The sequence below is a fragment of the Poromitra crassiceps genome (genome assembly GCF_964638095.1).
Source record: "Poromitra crassiceps genome assembly, chromosome: 6".
NCBI classification, from domain to species: domain Eukaryota; kingdom Metazoa; phylum Chordata; class Actinopteri; order Beryciformes; family Melamphaidae; genus Poromitra; species Poromitra crassiceps.
In genome coordinates, this window is record NC_139627.1 from 9,754,765 (window position 1) to 9,775,683 (window position 20,919).

Below are 20,919 nucleotides of genomic sequence, written 5' to 3' on the forward strand. Positions count from 1 at the left end.
CAATAGTTTTGAACAGTAATTTCCTCCATAACAGCAGGAAACCCCCCTCTGCTTCCAACTCCTCCCTCCGTGGGCGTTCTTCTTGGCTGCAGCGGCCGTCACAAGCTTGTCACCAGTCTCACTGCTTTGCTGCTGCTGCTGCCTGTCTGCGCGGCCGCTGTTTGAGGAAGTCTGGATGGACTCGCTCGCTTCTTGGAGTTTTGGTTGAGAGCTTTGATGAAGCTTTTGCGATTCTGGTCATATTTATGCTGCGTGTTTCAAAGTGTGTTCCACCTGTAATCTATTATGCAAATTTGCAATCCCGCATCGCCAGCAATCAGCGCGAAAACGAAAGCGTTTTCCCCCATCCATTTTCATGAGAATGGCTGCTTTTTGCTTGCCTTCCTCTAGTCAGGAGAGCACTGTCGCCACTTAGTGGGTCGGTGGAATGGGTTGTAAACGTTCGGTGGCTCCAATAATTATATAAGAGATGTAAAAGGGTTAGATGCACATCCCACGGTCAAAAAAAAAAAAACATTTTTTTGACGTATTAATACGTCATTGGCAGTCAACCGTTGGATTATTTTTGACGGATTAATACGTCATTGGCAGTGAACGTGTTAAAACACCCGCGGCTTATAGTCCGGTGCGGCTTATATATGTAAAAAACAGTCAACTTTGCAGGTGCGGCTTATACTCCGGTGCGGTTTATAGTGCGGAATTTACGGTATATATTATATATATTATAATTAGTTGTGGGGCGGGGGGGGTGTCACTAACCCTCCCTTCCCCCCCAACTTGCAATTTTTGCTAGTTCCAGAAAATGTATTGCATCCTAATAACATTAAACTTTGCAAATTGGATGTCATTTTTTTGAAAGCCGCTGCAAAATCAAGCATTTTTGATCGCAACGATCAAAAAAAGTGTTGAGTGCACATTTGTTTCAGAATAATAAATTAACTGCACTTTTCTGTGTGAATTTGTCTTGGTGCCGTTGCAGAGTCACAGCAGCTGTGTTCCAGAGGGCAGCACTTTGTCTTGGTGCCGTTGCAGAGTCACAGCAGCTGTGTTCCAGAGGGCAGCACCTTGTCTTGGTGCCGTTGCAGAGTCACAGCAGCTGTGTTCCAGAGGGCAGCACTTTGTCTTGGTGCCGTTGCAGAGTCACAGCAGCTGTGTTCCAGAGGGCAGCACTTTGTCTTGGTGCCGTTGCAGAGTCACAGCAGCTGTGTTCCAGAGGGCAGCACTTTGTCTTGGTGCCGTTGCAGAGTCACAGCAGCTGTGTTCCAGAGGGCAGCACTTTGTCTTGGGGATGTTGCAGAGTCACAGCAGCTGTGTTCCAGAGGGCAGCACTTTGTCTTGGTGCCGTTGCAGAGTCACAGCAGCTGTGTTCCAGAGGGCAGCACTTTGTCTTGGTGCCGTTGCAGAGTCACAGCAGCTGTGTTCCAGAGGGCAGCACTTTGTCTTGGTGCCGTTGCAGAGTCACAGCAGCTGTGTTCCAGAGGGCAGCACTTTGTCTTGGGGATGTTGCTCCATTTATGAACACTGCAAAGTGTGTGTAAGTACAGCAGGGATGGAAAATACCAAAATATATCCTGCTCAAGTTGAAGTTAAAATTTGCCCTAAGTTAACCTGTTGAAGTTGAAGTGTAATTGGTTAAAGTAAGAAGGAGCCCATCTTTTTGTATTTTCCACCCCTACTGTTATTCACACACACACACTTTACATTATACTGCACAGAAATCGACCAATATCACCAAGACAAATTCCTGCTAATCTGCAGTACTTGGAAATACAGTTACCCCGTAGCCTAATGGGTATATATACAAAATAAATAAAAAATTAAATCAGAAGACACTTGACTTTTTTAATAGATGTCATTTAAAATGTAGCAAAGTACAATTATTGAGTCAAAACATATATACTGAAATAGAAGTCAATTTACATGAAAAAGCACAATTTCAGTACGAGTAATTAGTTACAGCCTGAGTGAAAGCTCGTTATGTATTGTCAGTTTGATTCCCTGTCTCACACTGGTTCTAATGACGTGAATAAAATATGTAATATAATAAAGCATTTTCTGTTTGTATTTTCATTTTGAGTTTATTCTCTTGACTGTTTTCCATGTGCCTGTCTTCATCTTGCTAATTTGATGTCCTACTAGTTGACTTTTTCCTGTGTGTGTGTGTGTGTGTGTGTGTGTGTGTGTGTTCAGTGCATCAACAGTGCATGATGCATCTAATAAGAACAGACTCACCCAAATTACGATCACATTTTAAAAATAGATTTATTTTGCAAACCGAGGAGCTGTTTTCCAATCTTTTTCCAAGCGAACGTTGAATTTAATTCCGAGATCAATCAAAATAGTCAAACCACCAAAATACATGTGAGAAATTCTGTTGTGCCTCTGAAACGCCATAAACAAAAACAAACCAAAATCAACACCAAACAAAACCCCTTCAATGGCGAGGACTTGTGAGGTGAGCTGTGTGTGGGGAGTGTGGCGTTCTGTGAGTCCTTCAAATGGCAACTACGGTAATAAATGAATGAATGGGAGCGGTGACTGATAAAAGCGGTGTAAACCAGGAACAATGGCAGTCAAATAAAATGACTTTCTGTTCCAAAATGTGATCTGTGCTACACATTACCTGTGATGTGATCTGTGCTACCTGATCACATCACAGGTGATGTGATCTGTGCTACCTGAACACATCACCTGTGATGTGATCTGTGCTACCTGAACACATCACCTGTGATGTGATCTGTGCTACCTGAACACATCACCTGTGATGTGATCTGTGCTACCTGAACACATCACCTGTGATGTGATCTGTGCTACCTGAACACATCACAGGTGATGTGATCTGTGCTACCTGAACACATCACCTGTGATGTGATCTGTGCTACCTGAACACATCACCTGTGATGTGATCTGTGCTACCTGAACACATCACAGGTGATGTGATCTGTGCTACCTGAACACATCACAGGTGATGTGATCTGTGCTACCTGAACACATCACAGGTGATGTGATCTGTGCTACCTGAATGCATCACAGGTGAGTGAGGGCGATACAACACATGGACAGACTAGAACCTCTGAACAGGATTCTACTGTGTTATATGGTAGGATGCACATTGCACCGATTTATGGGCCAAAGGTGTTTATGGTTCAGTGGCTAGTCTGCTGTCATCAGTATTCAAACTGCTGAAAGTGCTACAAACTTGAGAAATCCAAACAGTGGCAGTGGTAGTGTTCCAGTATAGTTCCAGTATAGTGTCATAATATGTCAGGAGAAACTTCCTCTGGGCAGAGTTCCCCTCGGTATCTCAGGTCATGATCGGCACCATCGTCTATCGGTCTGACGACAATTAGATATGGGGGTGACGGCCAATATTTCTGGGTTTCCGGTGTAGCCAGTGGACATCCAAGTCAAGACTTCCTCTTCCGTGTGGTAGGGCATTCACGACTAGTGAATTTTACTAGTCGACTAGTCGTCCCTAAAGGTAGTCGACTAGTCTTTTTTTTTATCTTCAAGAAAGAACATGAGGTATTTACACGACATACATGGACTATCATATCCCATATCCCCCACAAAGAACATCAAAACACAACAAAACAAAACAAGAAAACTGCATAAGATACACAATAATCCAAGAACAAACAAGACTATTGGACAAACAACCAAACAAAAACAATGCATTCAGCTCCTATCCTGATAAGCCTAATGACACTGGGGTAAAAAGTTCTTAAAGTCAAACTCTGTATGTGGTTGCCATATTTTGGGGATGTCTAAGAATCTGCCTTTGCTCTTGTAGTAATTGTTATCCAACGTATGGTAGCTTGAGAGTTCATTCCACCAGTGAACTACAGCTGGGGGATTGGATGCTTTCCAATTTAAAGCTATTAATTTCCTAGCTGCCAAGATCTATGTATTTACTTTGAATGCATTGTTTTTGTTTGTCCAATAGTCTTGTTTGTTCTTGGATTATTGTGTATCTTATGCAGTTTTCTTGTTTTGTTTTGTTGTGTTTTGATGTTCTTTGTGGGGGATATGGGATATGATAGTCCATGTATGTCGTGTAAATACCTCGTTCTTTCTTAAAGAAAAAAAAGAAAACGACGACTAGTCGACTACTAAGCACAGTGTCGACTAGTGGTTTTACTAGTCGACTAGTCTGTGAATGCCCTACCGTGTGGCGGTCACTGTTTAGTCCAAGCAACTTGAGACGCGAGAATGGTGTTGGAGTTGAGAGCGTCTCATACTGTATGCAGATATCTGTTTATAATGATTAGCTGAAATGTCGTCTGGACCTAACCCTGCGAGGCAGCTGGATTCGCGAGATCACAATCGTGGGAGAAATCCATCTTGCTACACTCCAAGCTATTGGTTTAACTCTATCCAAACAGTGTTTCGGACCAATCAGCATCCAGACGACGGCGAGAAGCGAGCCCGTGATAGACGGTGACAGATGGTTCATCCAATCACCTGCCAGGTAACTTTTGAACAAGCCTGCCCTTTTCCAGACTGTTTCCAAAGAAACAGTCCAAAATGGTTCTGTGTAACAAGCAATCTGGCAGCATCAGGTTAGTCTGAACCTAAAACACCTACAAAAAGTATCAATGTTTGGCCCAATCCCAATTCACCTCTTGGCCGTTCCACTTAGCCCTTAACCAGGGGCGGTTTTAGCATCAGAGCTTTGGGTGGGCTCAGCCCACCCAAAGAAGAACATTTTGTACAGTTTCAAGTAAAAATTGATCAAACTGGCGCACTTTGAGATCAAAATGAAGAGACTAGATCTATGAAGAACTACACACATCAATATCTTCTTTACCGTTCTGTGGTTTTACAGCGATGAAAAAATAATTGTTTCCCAGGGGAGTTTCAAGTAAAGTAACATTTTGCTTTGTAGGCTAAACAAAAGTAAAATTAAATCAAAAGGGAACTTCCTAACTTATTGGCTGGAATTATATTCCGACAAGATAATAATATACTGTAAGCACTAAAGCAGGAGTTTGCAGTCAACTAGTTGAAATTAATATGTGGCAGTAGGCTATTTGTGGGGGTCAAAATCTATGTAGGGTGTACCACCACAACTAGATCAGTGGAAACACTGACTATTAAATTGTGTGACTAGAAAGACACCAATAAATCTGAGAAAATGTACTTTAATTTTGAACAACAGCACTACAACGGTGGCATTACAAATGGTATTATGAATTTATTGTGGGAAAAAACAAGAATGCCACTTTTTTTCATGAACTTTAAGCAGAAAATTAAAAAATAGTTTTAAAGCAAAAATAAATAAAGATCATTTTAAAGCAGCTACGAGCAAGATTTTCGATTGTTATTAAACAGTATAATTACAATATTGATGCATCACATCTTATAACCTATAATAGTAGCTGAGACCAAAGCCGTGTGAATCGGAGATTGCTCTCTTGATGATTATAGAGTGTGTGTCTGTCTAACCTCGCGTCACCAGGGAGCTCTCTCTCTTTCTGCCTACCGGCGGTGATTTTTATTCGCACATAGGTTACGCAATAACCACGCCCTGTGCCCGCCTACGCAGCAGTCAAGCGCCGGGATTGGCCAGGAGCAAGTCTTTTGTCTTCTTCTTTTGACAGATGGAATCCCACACCACAAACACTGGAGGGCACGCAGCCCAGCGATTTCATGAATGGGGAGATGGGGGGGAGGAGGAGGAGGGGGTGGGTGGGAGATGGGGGGGGGAGGGGCTGGGGGGGAGGAGGAGGGAGGGGTGGGGGGAGCAGGGTGAAGGAAGGAGGCCGGGGAGGGAGGAGGGTAGGGGGTATGGGGGCAGGGTGAAGGAGGGAGGGATGAGGGGAGCAGGGTGAAGAGGGTGAAGGAAGGAAGCCAGGAGATGGCAGAGGAGGGAGGGGATGAGGGGGGGGAGGGGTGGGGAGATGACTTCAAATCCCCTGCAGGAATCAAACCTGCACTTCTCTGCATACAATGCAGTTGTTAAGGTGACTGCCTTAACCCCTAGACCATCAGCTAGGTAACTTACAATGGATCTCTAGGCAGTTTTGTTATGGCTTTCCCAATGAAAGACTTGAAAAGGTTTTAGTGTCCGTACCGGGATTCAAACCACAAACCTTTGGGTTGGAAGGCATGGTCTTTCACCACTGGACTACAGCCCAGCTCAAACACACAGAACATGCAGCAAGTCAAATAGATGTGGTTAAGATTAGGGTTTTCTTAACCACGACCATACCCTAACCCAATTGATATGGTGGTGGTGGTGGGGGGGGTATATATATATATTTTTAATATTTTGTTTTCAATTATTAATATTATTATTTTCACATTTGCTAATCATTAACCACTCTATTCAGGAATTGACCGACTAATCAGCAACTATCTAAACTAATATATTCATGAACTGACATGTATTAATCATTAAAGAAACAGAGATGGCAGAGGGAAGAACAGGGTGAAGGAAGGGAGCCAGGGGAGGGGACTTCAAATCCCCTGCAGGAATCGAACCTGCACTTCTCTGCATACAATGCAGTTGTTAAGGTGACTGCCTTAACCCTTAGACCATCAGCCTAGGTAACTTACAATGGATCTCTAGGCAGTTTTGTTATGGCTTTCCCAATGAAAGACTTGAAAAGGTTTTAGTGTCCGTACCGGGATTCAAGGAAGGCATGGTCTTTCACCACTGGACTACAGCCCAGCTCAAACACAGAGAACATGCAGCAAGTAAAATAGATGTGGTTAAGATTAGATTAGGGTTTTCTTAACCACGACCATACCCTAACCCAATTGATATGGTGGTGGGGTGGTTGGGGGGTTTATATATATATATATATTTTTTTTTTATTATTTTGTTTTCAATTATTAATATTATTATTTTTACATTTACTAATCATTAACCACTCTATTCAGGAATTGACCGCCTAATCAGCAACTATCTAATAATTAACCAATATATTCACGAACTGACATGTATTAATCATTAAAGAAACAGTTAACTACTCTGAGTCTGCACTGAGTGCTCATAAGTGTCAAAATAGAAAACCAGATTCAAACATAGGCAGAATGGTTCCAGGTCCATGTTTATCATACCAGAATGTTAGCACAACAATACAAAACTCACAGCAACAAGTAGACCAGTGGTTTATTGATAGTATTCTGTGACATCACCACACAGACATCTTGTCTGATTGTAATCAATTAACAGGTGATTACAATCTAATTACACACACAGCCAATGAGCTGTGTGTAGTGTAAAGTGCCATATTGGTGGGAAATGCATGTGACATCATGGGAATACTATGAATAGACAAGTCCAAGTGAATCAGTTGTTATTAAGCTTTATACGAGGCGGACGAGTCTGTTGTGGCCTTCACCTTGTCAGTCTCACGTGTCTCATCTCACGCATGGGCTCCTGGCCAATCCCGGCGCTTGACTGCTGCGTAGGCGGGCACAGGGCGTGGTTGTTGCGTAACCTATGTGCGAATAGAAATCACGCACCAGCGGACCGGATAAACCCGGAAGTGAAACCCGGAAGTGAAACGCAGCTGCCTGCCTTCCACTGTTTCGCTCTGCCTAGCAACAAACCATAAACAAGGAGAACGCCAGAACGGGCTTGCTACTCTCGCGAACATCTCTCGTTATATTCTAACAGGTTTTTTGGAAGTTATTTTGTGGTTATGGCCGAAGTGGCTGCTGCAAACCGTTTCATTTCACTTCCTGATCTGCCCTGGCCACAGACAGACTAACACTGGCCGATTCACTCGGGGTTCAAGCGAGACTACTCTGCGTTGGTCTCGTCTACTATTACAGGTAAGATGTGATGCATCGATATTAAATTTAGACTGTTTAATAACAATCGAAAATCTTGCTCGTAGCTGCTTTAACAGAAACTGCTACTAATGACCACCATGGATTTGGAGAGATTTCTTTTTTTTTTTTTTGGGTGGGCTGAGACTATTTTTGGGTGGGCTAAAGCCCACCCAAAAAAGGCCTAGAACCGCCCCTGCCCTTAACCACCTTCCACTTAGCCCTTAACCCTCCCTACGCGGAGGTGATCCGATTCTTTTTTGCATCAGACCTAGGATGAAGGGGGAGGGGCTTACTGGCCCTCCAAACGAAGATTTTCCAGGGACACACTCCAAACCAAGGGCTCAGAAGGAAATCGCTATTAATCAGCCAAAACTGAACCAAAAGTTACAAACGTTTATATCTGAGTTGAATGCCGATACAAAGGACTGTGGATGCTCTGGATGTGTGTGTGAATTTGTTTGTGGCAACATTTCATTAAAAAAAGGATCGCAATTCAGACCGAACCACGACTTGCCGCACAGCCGAGGCAGGTGGTTGTTTGCAGGCAGTGCAGCGGGGGACGCCTGTGTGTGTGTGTGTGCGTGTGTGTGTGTGTGTGTGTGTGTGTGTGTGTGCGTGCGTGCGTGCCCACCCTGGTCTTGGAAGAGGAGAAACGGCCATCTTTGCAAATATCAAGTTTTGAAATGTGCGTTTCAACATTTCGACCCAGTAATCCTTTGTATTACCCTTAACTCATTGAATGCCAATGACGACAGCTGTCGTCAATTCAAATACTGACGTAGAGTGCCAAAGACGACGATTGTCGTCAATTGCGTTTTTTGACGGTGGGACGTGGATCAATCCCTGATACATCTCTGGTACAACTATTGTAGCTATTGGAGGTCTATAACCTATTTTACAGAACCCTTAGGTGGCGACAGTGCTCTCCACATAACAGAAAGGCAAGGAAAAAACAAAGAAGAAGTCGTTATGGAAACGGAAATCGCATCGCATCCGTATGCATCGATATGCTGAAGCACGTTACTGCAGCTGTGCCTGCAGCAGCCAATCTGCTCCCACAATTGAGCCGCTCCGTGTCGGTTGCGACAGCACATCCGCACATCCACACCGTGGAGTTGTTATTATTCTCAACTGGAAGCATCGTTGCCGGTGACAAACACACGCGGAACGCTGTAAAAAAACTGGATGTTGCGCACCCTTCACTGTGCGCACAGCAAACTCAGCAGAGAGCCACCACAGACAGGAGGAGGAGTGTGCAGTTGAGGCGAGGCGGGGCGGGGCGGGGCGGGGGGGGGGGGGGGGGCACGCAGAGCAGCACGCAACACCCAGACAGACCCAGGCAGCAGGACAGGATTGACAAACGCAAGCCAGAATATCCGATGCCCACCAGCAGCAAATCAAGACCAGCAAGAAGCTGCAACCAGCAGCGCACGCAGGGGCCAGCGCTGCTGGTTGTAGCTAAAAATATTATTCTGCCAAACAAAATTCCCTGGCCTAAACTGTTTTATTGAAGGAAATTATTTTTGAGGTGTGACTACATTAGAAAAGATTAGCTTCAGAGTCAGTGATGTGCTTGAAATGTTTAATTTCACAAAAGGCCAATTATCTCAGCTTCTAGAAAAAAATTGCTGTTTTTGGATGAATCAAGCTATCTTCTCCGGCTCATAACTAAAGAACGGAAAATGGGATCAATAAACTTTTTTTTGCAGATGATAGAATAGAGTCTCATCGTTCTTTGTGCGTGTTCAGTGTTTACATAGTAATATCACACAATATTCTGTGGGCCTCGAGAAATCACTGAAAACGCTCTGAAACTCTGGCACTGGGAGCGTCCGTTCTCCAAAAGTGGCTGGCACTCAATGAGTTAAAGGAAGATATTCACATATTTCTGTAAGTTTTGGTTGGGTATCTTGCACTTATTTTAACATGGACAGTATGCCGGCTGGAAGCTGTAAACAGATGTAGATAGAAGTTGCCAGCCAGCCAGCAACTGCAAGCAGGTCCGCATACAGCATTTAACACTGAAACCTGACTATTAAAATACATTATTTTTGGACACCCGAACCAGTGAAAACCCTGTACCCCGGGTATAATATATGGTACATGGTATAAGAGGGTACTGCATCGTGCACCACTTGGATTATGAAGCAACCCAATCGCCAGAATAAAATGTTGGCATTTTACATGTCTGAAAATCAGAATCTGTAAAATATCGACGTAAATTTTAATATACAATCCTATGGTATATTAAATATGTATTACCTAATACAATTATAATCATGTTTTCCAGTGGCTCCTGAGCAAACCAGGCAACTAATAAAATGGTATAATTTTAATATTAATAATTTATCAAGAATTTCTTTAATTTGTGGAAATATGCATTATGACAAAATGATATATCTATGAGAATCTGCAGACTTCATTCAATCTGTTTGAACCAGAAAAAGCTTTATCCCAGTTTGGCAAAAATGATGACGTAAGGCAGTTGTGTTCAACCCCTACCCCCTTCTGGCTCCGTTTTGAAGGGCGAGGGGCAAAATGAGGGGCACTCAAAAACAAGGGGTAGGGGTATAAAATAAGAAGTGAGATGAAGCCCCGCCCCCTCTGTACTGTGCGGAGAAACGTTCGACTCATGTAATGAAAGAAACAGATTGCTTACAAAATTGCCTTTGAGAAAATTACAGGAGTTGGCAATTCTCCCGGGCACGAAGTAAGAGCTTCTAATAAATGACCGGCACATGGAAGAGGAAGTCTTGGCCCGGATGTTCCCTGGGTCCACCAGAAACTCTTGACCTATTGACCCCAGACTAATCGTCATTTAGACCGATAGGGTTCTTCTGAGATTGTGAATCGGCAAAATGACGTAAAGAGTCCGGATGATCTGAGGATTATGACGCTTTTTTAAAAACGTCGTACCTCCTTTGTAGTCACATCACTCTCGCACGCTACGTATACAGAACCCATCCAACATGAACGGGAGTCATTCTGAAAGTAAGACTAGATTTCACGAACTCTTGGGAAAGTCTTTGGGAGATATGCAAGGTTTACACCAGCCAGCAGCATTGTGGGGATGCTGCACCTGGTTGGTTCAGTCCACTTTCAAAACTGAACCAAAGCTTTCTCAGGACGTTTTCACACCTAGAGTTAATTTGCTCTGGTCTGAATCAGTTGATGAGTTTGTAAACTTGGGAGCATTTGCACCTTGGTTCAGTTTCTTTTCACATGGACAAACATCCCAGGAAAACAAAATGCATGAGAACCATGTGAGAGCGTTGACTGCTTATTGGTCAGCTGTGTCTGGGGCGGAACCAAGAAAGTAAAAACAGGACGAAGGTCCTGTGTTCTGTCTGACTAGTGTACATTGCTTTGCAATTTAACATGGAGCAACGGCAGAGTTGCCATTTACGGACTCCCTAAAGTCCCGAAAGGTGATGATTTTTTTCTTTTTTTAATCTTGTGCGCACAAGATAAGTAGAAGTTATTTATCTTGTGTGCAAAAAAATATCACCTTCCAGGACTTTAGGGGCTCCATAGGCATCTGCTTGTCACTGTTGAAATTATCTGGGAAATACCAGTCAAAACTGTCCTAGCAGAATGCCAAATGCACTTGGCGGAAACGTCTTGAAACTACTATAGGCTTGTTGTAGGCTAGTTGTAATACTATAATAGTAATACTATAGAACACGTTCCCACCACAAACAAACCTCTCCAGACCGAGACCACCTCCACCCTGAGTGCGATTACGATGAACTGAAACAACCAACCGAACCGCACCAAGGGAGTAAACGAACCACAGTTCAATTGAACCGGACTAAAAGCGCAGGTGTGAAAACGCCCTAAGATCCAAATGGACCCAGTAACAACTTGGGGTTCCTCATTATATCCCCAAGGCGTTCCTTGAAGAACCTCCATTACCCCCATTATGTTTGAGGTGTTTGAGGCTTATCACCACAGAGCTCACGAGCTCTGTGGTGGGGGGTTCCTTGAGGAACCTTGTGGCTGCAGTCTGGAGACCCCCTGACAGCTCTTCAAAGCCCATCGTCCCTCCGGAGCAAAGGGAGCAGCCGTCTCTGAGTCTCTCCACAGTCTGAGCAACAAACAGAAGCAGCATAAATAGAATGAGGCACATTCAAAGTGTTCCTTCGTGTCTGAGTCTGCAGTCAAAGCTGCGTGACTCCAGCCACTCCTTCATGTGACGCTCCTCATGTCAGAACGGCAGCGGAGCTCTGAGCACGCTCACTCGGGGAGGTACCTCGCGGCCCCGCAGTGTGGTCCGTCACGTCACAACGAGGTCACGGTGGTGGAACGGGCGGAGTGGGCGTGGCCTAGTGTGGAAAGCAGTGGTGACGGGAACGGGCAGGGGGCGGGGCTTGACGACGGCGACACCCTCTGCCGAACGCGAGCCTCCGGCGGCGGTAGGCTCTCGGCCAGTCGCGTCAGCTGCTCCTCTCCCTGCTTTATGAGGTCGTCCAGGTGGCGCTGGCGAATCAGCAGCAAGGGTTTGGCGGCGAGGAAGCGGCGGTAGTGGCGGAACTGCTGCGCGGTCAGGCGGCCCGACAGGATCCCCTCCACCACACGCCCCCTCCGCTCCAGGTTCTCCTTCAGCTCCCGGGCATCTTCTGTCTGACTGAGCAGCTGAGAGCGCTTCTGATGCAGAGAGTCCTGAGAGGAAACAACATCTGTCAGTTGATATGGCTTATCTAAAGCTAGAACAGCAACCAGTCATCAATTAGTTGTCAACTATTAAATGAACTAGAAATATCGCGTGTGAAGCAGGGCGTGCACAGTTGAGCGAATGTGGGCTCGGCCCGGCCCCGCGCAGAACCCCTCGCAGAACCCCGCGCAGAACCCCTCGCCTTATTAAAGTAGTGAGGCTGCCAACTATTGATTGATGATTCAGTAATCGGTTTGAGTAATTCTTTAAGGAGGGGGGGCAAGTACAAATTTTCTAAATTGTTCTGATTCCAGCTGCTTAAATCTGAATATGTTCTGGTTTCTTTACTCCTCCAGGCGTTTGAGGACATCATCTTGCTTTGGGTAATAGCTACTGAACGACATTTTTCACCCTTTTCTGACATTTTATAGACCAAACAACTAATCGATTAATTGAGAATGAAATGACAACGGAAATAGGCTGCAGCCCTATCTGAAATCATCTTCAGAAAGGAGAGCAGAGAAGCTGAGAGAGATTCTGATGAGAGAGGGAACGAGGGCAATAGGAGCCGCGAGGGCTACGCCGCGACGAGTAGGAGGGCCGCCGCGGTCTAGGGCGTGGGCCCGGGTGCAGATCTTGGTGGTAGTAGCAAATATTCAAACGAGAACTTTGAAGGCGGAAGTGGAGAAGGGTTCCATGTGAACAGCAGTTGAACAGAGACCTCTGTGCATCATCCAACTTATGAAACAGCTGCTCAGATAAAAAGGCCAGAATTATTTTTATTATTCGACTCAAAATATCGACTAAAACTGATTTTATTCCAAAGTGAAAGTCATTTACAAGCTTCTGCCAAACGGTCCAGCAGCCTGCAGGGAGGTGTTCCTGCCACCAGGTGGCACCACTTCATCTGATTATAGATCAACAACACACAGGCAGGCAGAAAGACAGACAGCAGACTAGGGCTTTCACGACTATTGAATTTTACTAGTCGACTAGTCGTCCCTAAAGGTAGTCGCCTAGTCTGAGTTTTTTTCTCCCCCCGCTCAACTCACGTCAAAAGGTTTCAAATGCAACCAGGCAGCAGGGCTATGAGATGCAGGCATAACAAATGTAGTAGGCGGGGCCAACCTGGGGTTATGTGAAAAGCAGAGCCCTCAATTGGCTTTGAGAGGTTGTTTACAAATTAACCACGATCTGATTGGACTAAACCCAGCATGCCTGTCTGAGCTGGAGATGCTGATTGAGTGACTGCAGTAACAACGGCACTAATTTCTCCAAATAGTTTAAATTCTGTTTGGTTAATAACATGGCATAATGTAGAAAATGATTGTTAAAACAAATCTATGTTCAACAACAACAAACGTTATGTCCACCTTCGGTCGCGACTGATGAATAGCGTTACTAAAGTAACATTATGCCCAAACAGATCAACTTCAGATATAACTTGTGAAACTACTATATAAAATAAAATAAAATAAAATATAAATAAACATTAAAGGAGAATTTTGTTTTTTTACACCACAGACGTTATTTCCAGCTTAAAATATGATGTTTTACTCACCCAAATAACTTTGGTTTCATTCGGCTGCCCACAGAAGATATTGAGCTCGGAGTAGCATCCTCAAACAGGCTATAACGGGCGCAAACGGGGCATGCTGCATGCGCTCTGTAAATTACACATTTTCTGTCACATCGCGGTTCATTATGGTATATAATTATGAGAACATGAATTAGCGATCTAACTAACTAATCTAAGCGAGTCAACTCTGACCTACCCCAGATGTGCTTCAGAAGAAGCAGTGAGAAGCGCTTCTGTTTGGTAACAGAAGAAGAAGATAAACCACAGAAGAAGAACATACTGTAAGCCCATCCAGGGCAGGTCAGAGTTGACTCGTTCTCTGTTGTGTTGTTAGCTTAGCAGCCTAGCTTGGCATATACAGTAGATATGATCTGATGTGAAGATTATGGACGATTCAATTCAATTGCCGCTCGTGTGGAATAAGGCCACATATCGACAACAACAAACAGCAGCAGGAGATAAAGCGGGAGGTGTTATCTATGTGACGGACACTCGGACAGCAAACAGAGCAGGCTGTCGGCACTCGGCAGCACAGGAGGTTAGTTAGATCGCTAATTCATGTTCTCATAATTATATAACAACCATAATGAACCGTGATGTGACAGAAAATGTGTAATTTACAGAGCGCATGCAGCTGGCCCCATTTGCGCCCGTTATAGCCTGTTTGAGGATGCTACTCCAAGCTCAATATCTTCTGTGGGCAGCCGAATGAAACCAAAGTTATTTGGGTGAGTAAAACATCATATTTTAAGCTGGAAATAAGGTATGTGGTGTAAAAAACCGAAATTCTCCTTTAAGTGACTGATACATTCATTGTTGCCAACGCGGAATGAGCTGCACTAGATTGACTAACATGTGTCTAACATGTGTCTAACATCGCCATCTCTATTATAATGGGTTTAATAAATAGTGGCTATTGTAAGAAAAAGTATAAAGGGAAATGCATTGCAACGCAAACAGAAATGCAAAACTTACTTACCATGAAACGCCATAATAAACTGCATGGTGGTAAACGTTATTCCATTACGATACTCTACAAAGTAAAGTGCAGTCATGTTGCTGCTGCTGCCTGCGGTATCCGTACCGCCACCGGGTGTAGCGATGGTTATGCATAGCGCTGGTACTGCTGTTTTCACCTTACATATCTTGCAGGTGACCATTTGATCTGCTCAGGTTATTACTATTTCCAAACTGTGAGTCCGCCATGTTTGTAATGCTCTCTACTTCATCTGCTCTCCCATTACTGCCACTTTGGCAGTCAACACACCCACAGCGCCTCCCAGTGACATATCTGCTGTACTGCTTTATTAACACTGCACTGTGCAAACAGGGAAAACCAAGAATGACGACTAGTGGTTTTACTAGTCGACTACCGTAGTTGGTGAATGCCCTACAGCAGACAGACAGGCAGGCAGGCATGACAGACAGACAGGCAGACAGACAGAGGCCGACAGACAAGCAGACAGACAGTTACCCTCTCCTCCTCCTCCTCCTCCAGGCTCATCAGAGTCTTGTTGATCCTGGACAGCCGACTGCAGAGAGACAGCAGCAGGTTCACCAGCTTCTCCAGGTCTCCTGCAGGTTACCACAGTCAGGGAGAGGTGAGACAGGTAACAGACAGCATACTGAGACAAATAGAGTACCGCAGTTATCATGTGTTTTTGTAGGGCCAACACAGAAGTCATGCACTTCCTGGTTCCTACGTGTGAAAGTCAATGGTTGGTTTAATGTCTGAAATAAGGTCTGTGGTTAACAAAAGTTTATGGAATGGCAAACTTTGTGTTCAGCAAGATAATCTTCACAAATGGGGACCACTTGTATCACTTTTGAAGCGTTTTCTGAATTATTATTAATATATATATATTTTTTTACGATTCAAAAGATGCCCTCTTTTGACCTTATTTCAGACATTTAACAAAAATCCCCAAGCAAAAATCCCATTGACTTTGAGACGAGGGAACCGGAAGTGCTAACAGGTCTTAGTCAGGTCATAGGACTCATTCCTGCACCTATGAACATGTGGTACTTGTCCTTCTCGTTGGGCTTGCAGTGCTCCTGCACCAGGGTGTCCATGCTGCACCCCAGGGTGCTGTGGCTCCTCTGCTCCTCGGCCAGAGCCTCCCTCTCCCTCCGCAGGGCCGCCACGCTCTGCCTCAGAGCCCCACACAGCTCCGCCTGCACGCCACCAGGAGAACAGTATAGACCATATCAAACATATGCCAGAGTCAGCGTGACGTCACACATTGGTTTTTGGACTCCCGTTTGAAGCCTATTATCGCCATGTTTTCTATTCTTTTTTTTTTCCGATTTTCTCCCTAATTGTACCTGGCTAATTTCCCCCTGCTGCCCCGGTCGCTGCTCCACCCTCTGCCGATCTGGGGAGAGCCGTAGACTAGCACCATGCTTCCGCCGACACATGCGCAGTTGCCGAGCCGCTTCTTTTCACCTGACAGCGGGGAGCTTCACCGCCAGGACGTAGCACGTGGGAGGATCGCGCTATTCCCACCAGTTCCCTTCTGTCACGACCAGGTGCCCCCGACCGACCAGAGGAGGCGCTAGCGCAGCGTCCAGGACACATACCCCCAATCCGGCTTTCCCACCCGCAGACACAGCCAATCATGGCTGTATGGACGCCCGACCAAGCCGGAGGTGAGACGGGGGCGCAAACCGGCAACCCTCGTGTTGGTAGGCACGTAATCTACCGCTTCACTACCCGGACGCCCGCCATCTTGTGGTTCTTGTGCAGCTCGCGCAAGACGGCACAAGACCAGCGGTTTCCCAGAGCCGCAGCTGCGCCTGCTATTGGTCCGTGATCGGCAAGCTGTGTGATCACTGGACAGGCAATCTGGGAAACAATAGTCTATTTTTATTTGAAAAATAGACTCTGGGACAGCCCTAACTTTTTTCCCGGCTTCCTGTACAGCGCACCTCTCCTGCCACCGTCACTTCCTTTTTGATTCATTTATAATAAACACTGGCTATCAAAACACATCCTTGTTAAACCCACATATTGTCAGTTTCGATGCATGAGGTAAGCATGTTTAATTAATGCTCATCACTCAATGTAGGGAAATAAGGCTACATAGCCACTAGTGTTCTGTGGACGAGCTACTCCCTCCACTACCCCCTGCAATCCCCCCCCCCCCCCCACACATTCCCCCCCCCTCGTTTTTCTTGTTTTTTGTGTCTGTTAACTCCTTACATATAACAACAAATGTTTATGTATTGTATAATATTCAAGTGTGCCTTTATTACTATTCAATCTAGTAATAATGTTAAAAATCTTAATTTGAGTATTGAAGGTGATACCCATTCGTGTGTCGTGTTTGTCACTTTTATGTTGTTTGTTCATGAGGACCGCAATGGAAACAAGCCTATGCTTTAGCTATGGCTTTATTGTGTTTTTATCCTCGGTGATTTGTCTGTATCTGTATTTGTGTCCCTGTTCTTTGTTGACATTCACCAAATAAAGTCAATCAATCAATCAATCAGACTGAACTTCTCTAAATGTCCAAGAAAGAAAAACAAACGCCTGAATATATGATGGTAAAAGTAAGTATATGAACTTATTGCTGTAACGCTCGTGTGTCAGAATAAGAATATGAACTTGTATATATATATATATATATATATTTTTTTTTAACCTTTATTTATACAGGGGGAGTCTCACTGAGAGCAATGCTCTCTTTTTCAGGAGTGCCCTGTTCACATTCACACACACATTCATACCTGGAAGCTGACCAGTACAACCACAGTCTGATCTGTTGGCCACTGAGCAGCTCCACTGGAGCGGTTGGGGTTAAGGGCCTTGCTCAAGGGCACCTCAGTGGTGGTAATGAGGGAGGGGCAAGCGCTGCCTTTTCACTTTCCCCACCCCAGATTTATCCTGCTGGTCCCGGGGATTGAACCGACGACCTTCCGGTCACAAGCTCGCTTCTCTAACCATTGGGCCACCACTGCCCAATTTTTGTCTACACACACACACACACACACACACACACACACACACACACACACACACACACACACACACACACACACACACACACACACACACACACACAACACTGTGATGTAAAGTGTGTCTGACCTTCCTGGTGTCGAGGTCTCTCTCCTCCTCGTCCAGATCTGTCTCCATCCCTCGCTCCGCACCGACGCCATCTTGGATTCTAGAGAGAGAGTACGAATTAAAAAATGTCAAATTCACCAACATCCCATTTCTTCATCAACTCATCTTTATTCATTCATTTATTTAAGGAATAAAGAGATCAGAAACAGTGATGGAAAGAAAGATTAAAAAGGAAAAGAGGGGAAGAAGGATAAAGCCCAATTTATGCTTCGTCTGCCGACACTTTTGAAACGGTCGCTGACAGAAATGAGGACTTGAGTCGACACTTTCAAGTGTCGGCGAGAGGTGTCTGCTACCTGGTGAAATGTCTAGTGTCGCTGACTACGTCACATAGTGTCGCGCAAGTCTGATTGGCTATATAGACGGCACCCGCTTGACTTCCTTGTTTTAGTTTTCGCTGAAATGAAATGAATGAAAGTGTCCCCGCTATTTTGATCAGCATGTCCTTGATGTATGACTTCGTGAAATTCACAAAGAACACCGTGACCAACTTCCCAGAGAGAGAGGAGGTGAGTTGTGTGGTTGTGTGTCGTTATATGCGGCTGCAGTTACATCTTGCCTCCGACGTGGGTTCACTGACAGCATTCCCTCTGTCTGCACTAGTTCTCTGCCTCCCTCTGTCTATAGCGTCACGTGACCGTTGAGCCGAGGAGAGAAGCATAAATGCAGCAACATGAGCGACACTTTATTTTCCGTCTGCGACCATGTGCTGAGCGACACTTTATAATAAGTATAAATTAAGCTTAAGGGTCCAAGTAAATGAGTGAATGAATCAGATTTATTTACAGAGGTAAATAAATGAATAAATAAATAAGAAACAGACATGCAAATTGGGAAAGAATGGTAGAAAGGGAGGAGCGCTTAAATTCTTCAGTGTCACCTTTATTCACAGTCCTGTTTGTTCATTCATTTATTTCTGTTTTAACCATTTGTTTATGATTTATAGGCTATTTTAATTCTGTCTTGGGAGAAAGAAAGAAAGAACGAAAGAAAGGAAGAAAGAAAGAAAGAAAGAAAAAGGGTTAATGAAACTGAAACCTCACAGACAAATTATCTGGGAAACGATGCTCAGCGATAAAATAAATTTTAACTCATTGAGTGCCAAGGACGAGTATGTTCGTCAATTCGTTTAGTAACGTAGAGTGCCAAGGACGAGTATGTTCGTCAATTGCGTTTTTTGACGGTGGGACGTGGATCAATGCCTAATACATCTCCTGTAAAATTTTGGGGCATGTTGAATGTGTATAACCTATTTTACCGACCCATTAGGTGGCGACAGTGCTCTCCAGATTAGAGAAAGTTGAGTAAAAACAGCAGAAAAAGCCGTGATGAAACCATTCTCATGAGAATAGTTTGGCTTTTCGCTGTCGCGCTGGGAGCCGGCGCACAACGGTGGGGGGCTCCGAAAATAGACTCTGGGTGCAGCACACTTTGAAACGCACAGCAGAAAGCCCAGAAAGCCCAGAATCGGATGCAGCTTCATCCCAGCTCACAACCGAAACCCCAGAAACGAGCGAGGCGAGCCCGATCCAGACTCCCCCGACGAGCGGCGGCCATCCGAACGTGGATCCGCAAGCAGCAGAGACTCGCCTGACAAGCAGCAGAGCGAGCAAAGCCACCAGAGACACACCCACGGAGGAGGAGTTTGCAGTAGAGGGGGGTGGGGGTGCTGTTATATTGAAGGAAATTACTGTTCAGATGTTTCAGGTCAGAAAATATTAGTTTCAGAGTCAGTGATTTGCTTGAAATGCTTAATTTCACAAAAGGCTCAATATCTCAGCTTTCTAGATGGAAACGCCTGTTTTTGCTGTTTTTGACCTATCTTCTCCGGCTGATAACTAAAGAACGGAAAATTATATCAATAAACTTTTTTTTGCTGCTGATACAATAGAGTCTCGTCGTTCTTTGTGCGTGTTCGGTGTTTACATAGTAATATCACACAATATTCTGTGGGCCTCGAGAAATCACTGAAAACGCTCTGAAACTCTGGCACTGGGAGCGTCCGTTCTCCAAAAGTGGCTGGCACTCAATGAGTTAAAAAAGTTTAAAAGAGAGAGGGAAGAAAGTAAAAGAAAAACACAAATAAATCTGGCTCTTGAGGGTCCGCTCTTCATTTCAGCATAAACACCTCTGAGCACTTAAACTGCTTTTATGCTTACGCAAAATCACCAGTGCCGTCCTATCGGCGCAGCTCGGCGGAGGGGGACGTGCTGCTCCTCGAAAATGTGACTCCGCGGCGTCAACGTGGACGTGACATGACCAGCACGAGAGCTGTGATTGGACGTACTTGTTGTGAGGAATGAGAAAATGCCATTTCCTCATTGAACAGTGCTTGTCCCTCATCTAGCAAAGCCTTCTGCAGGCTCACCGGAATGAGTTTTGAAATGGAGGGACAATAAAATGTCCCCCCACCGACATGATTGCAAGTTCTTGGTAAACGACACGATAGCGTCATATGTAATGGACATGAGTGTACCACAAGCCACCTAGTGTTTTGGACGTGTACCGCAGCCAACGCGCCGAGTTACGTTCTAGTATGCACAGTCTCGCTGTCGCCGCTAGTCGGCAGCAAGGCTCCAACTTGAGGCTGCGCAGAACCCTGTCAGCACCTTTATTCAAATAAACTTCAAGTTCAACCCAAAAGTCTGTCTGTTAGACCGGCTCACGACACTAGATGTCAGTGTTGTCCAACTGTTCAGATAGTAAACAGAGCTGTCTGTAGCACGCACTTTTTATATAAAGACGCATGTGGTTTTAGTTGCATCTGTT

The 20,919-nt window shown here is 44.9% G+C and overlaps 1 protein-coding gene across 1 annotated transcript in view; it reads right to left on the minus strand.

Annotated features, from left to right (window-relative positions):
* Window positions 1-11,665: 11,665 nt before the first annotated feature.
* The window catches only part of shroom3 (shroom family member 3), a gene marked incomplete at its 3' end in the record, with an annotated part of 158,441 nt that continues 149,187 nt past the window's right edge, over window positions 11,666-20,919 (minus strand). The window contains exons 26-30 of the mRNA XM_083638063.1: window positions 18,112-18,190; window positions 16,031-16,196; window positions 15,496-15,596; window positions 12,085-12,450; window positions 11,666-11,875 (exon numbers count right to left, since the gene is read on the minus strand). Of these exons, the coding sequence (XP_083494189.1) occupies window positions 11,666-11,875; window positions 12,085-12,450; window positions 15,496-15,596; window positions 16,031-16,196; window positions 18,112-18,190 (922 nt within the window). The remainder of the gene's footprint in view (window positions 11,876-12,084; window positions 12,451-15,495; window positions 15,597-16,030; window positions 16,197-18,111; window positions 18,191-20,919) is intronic.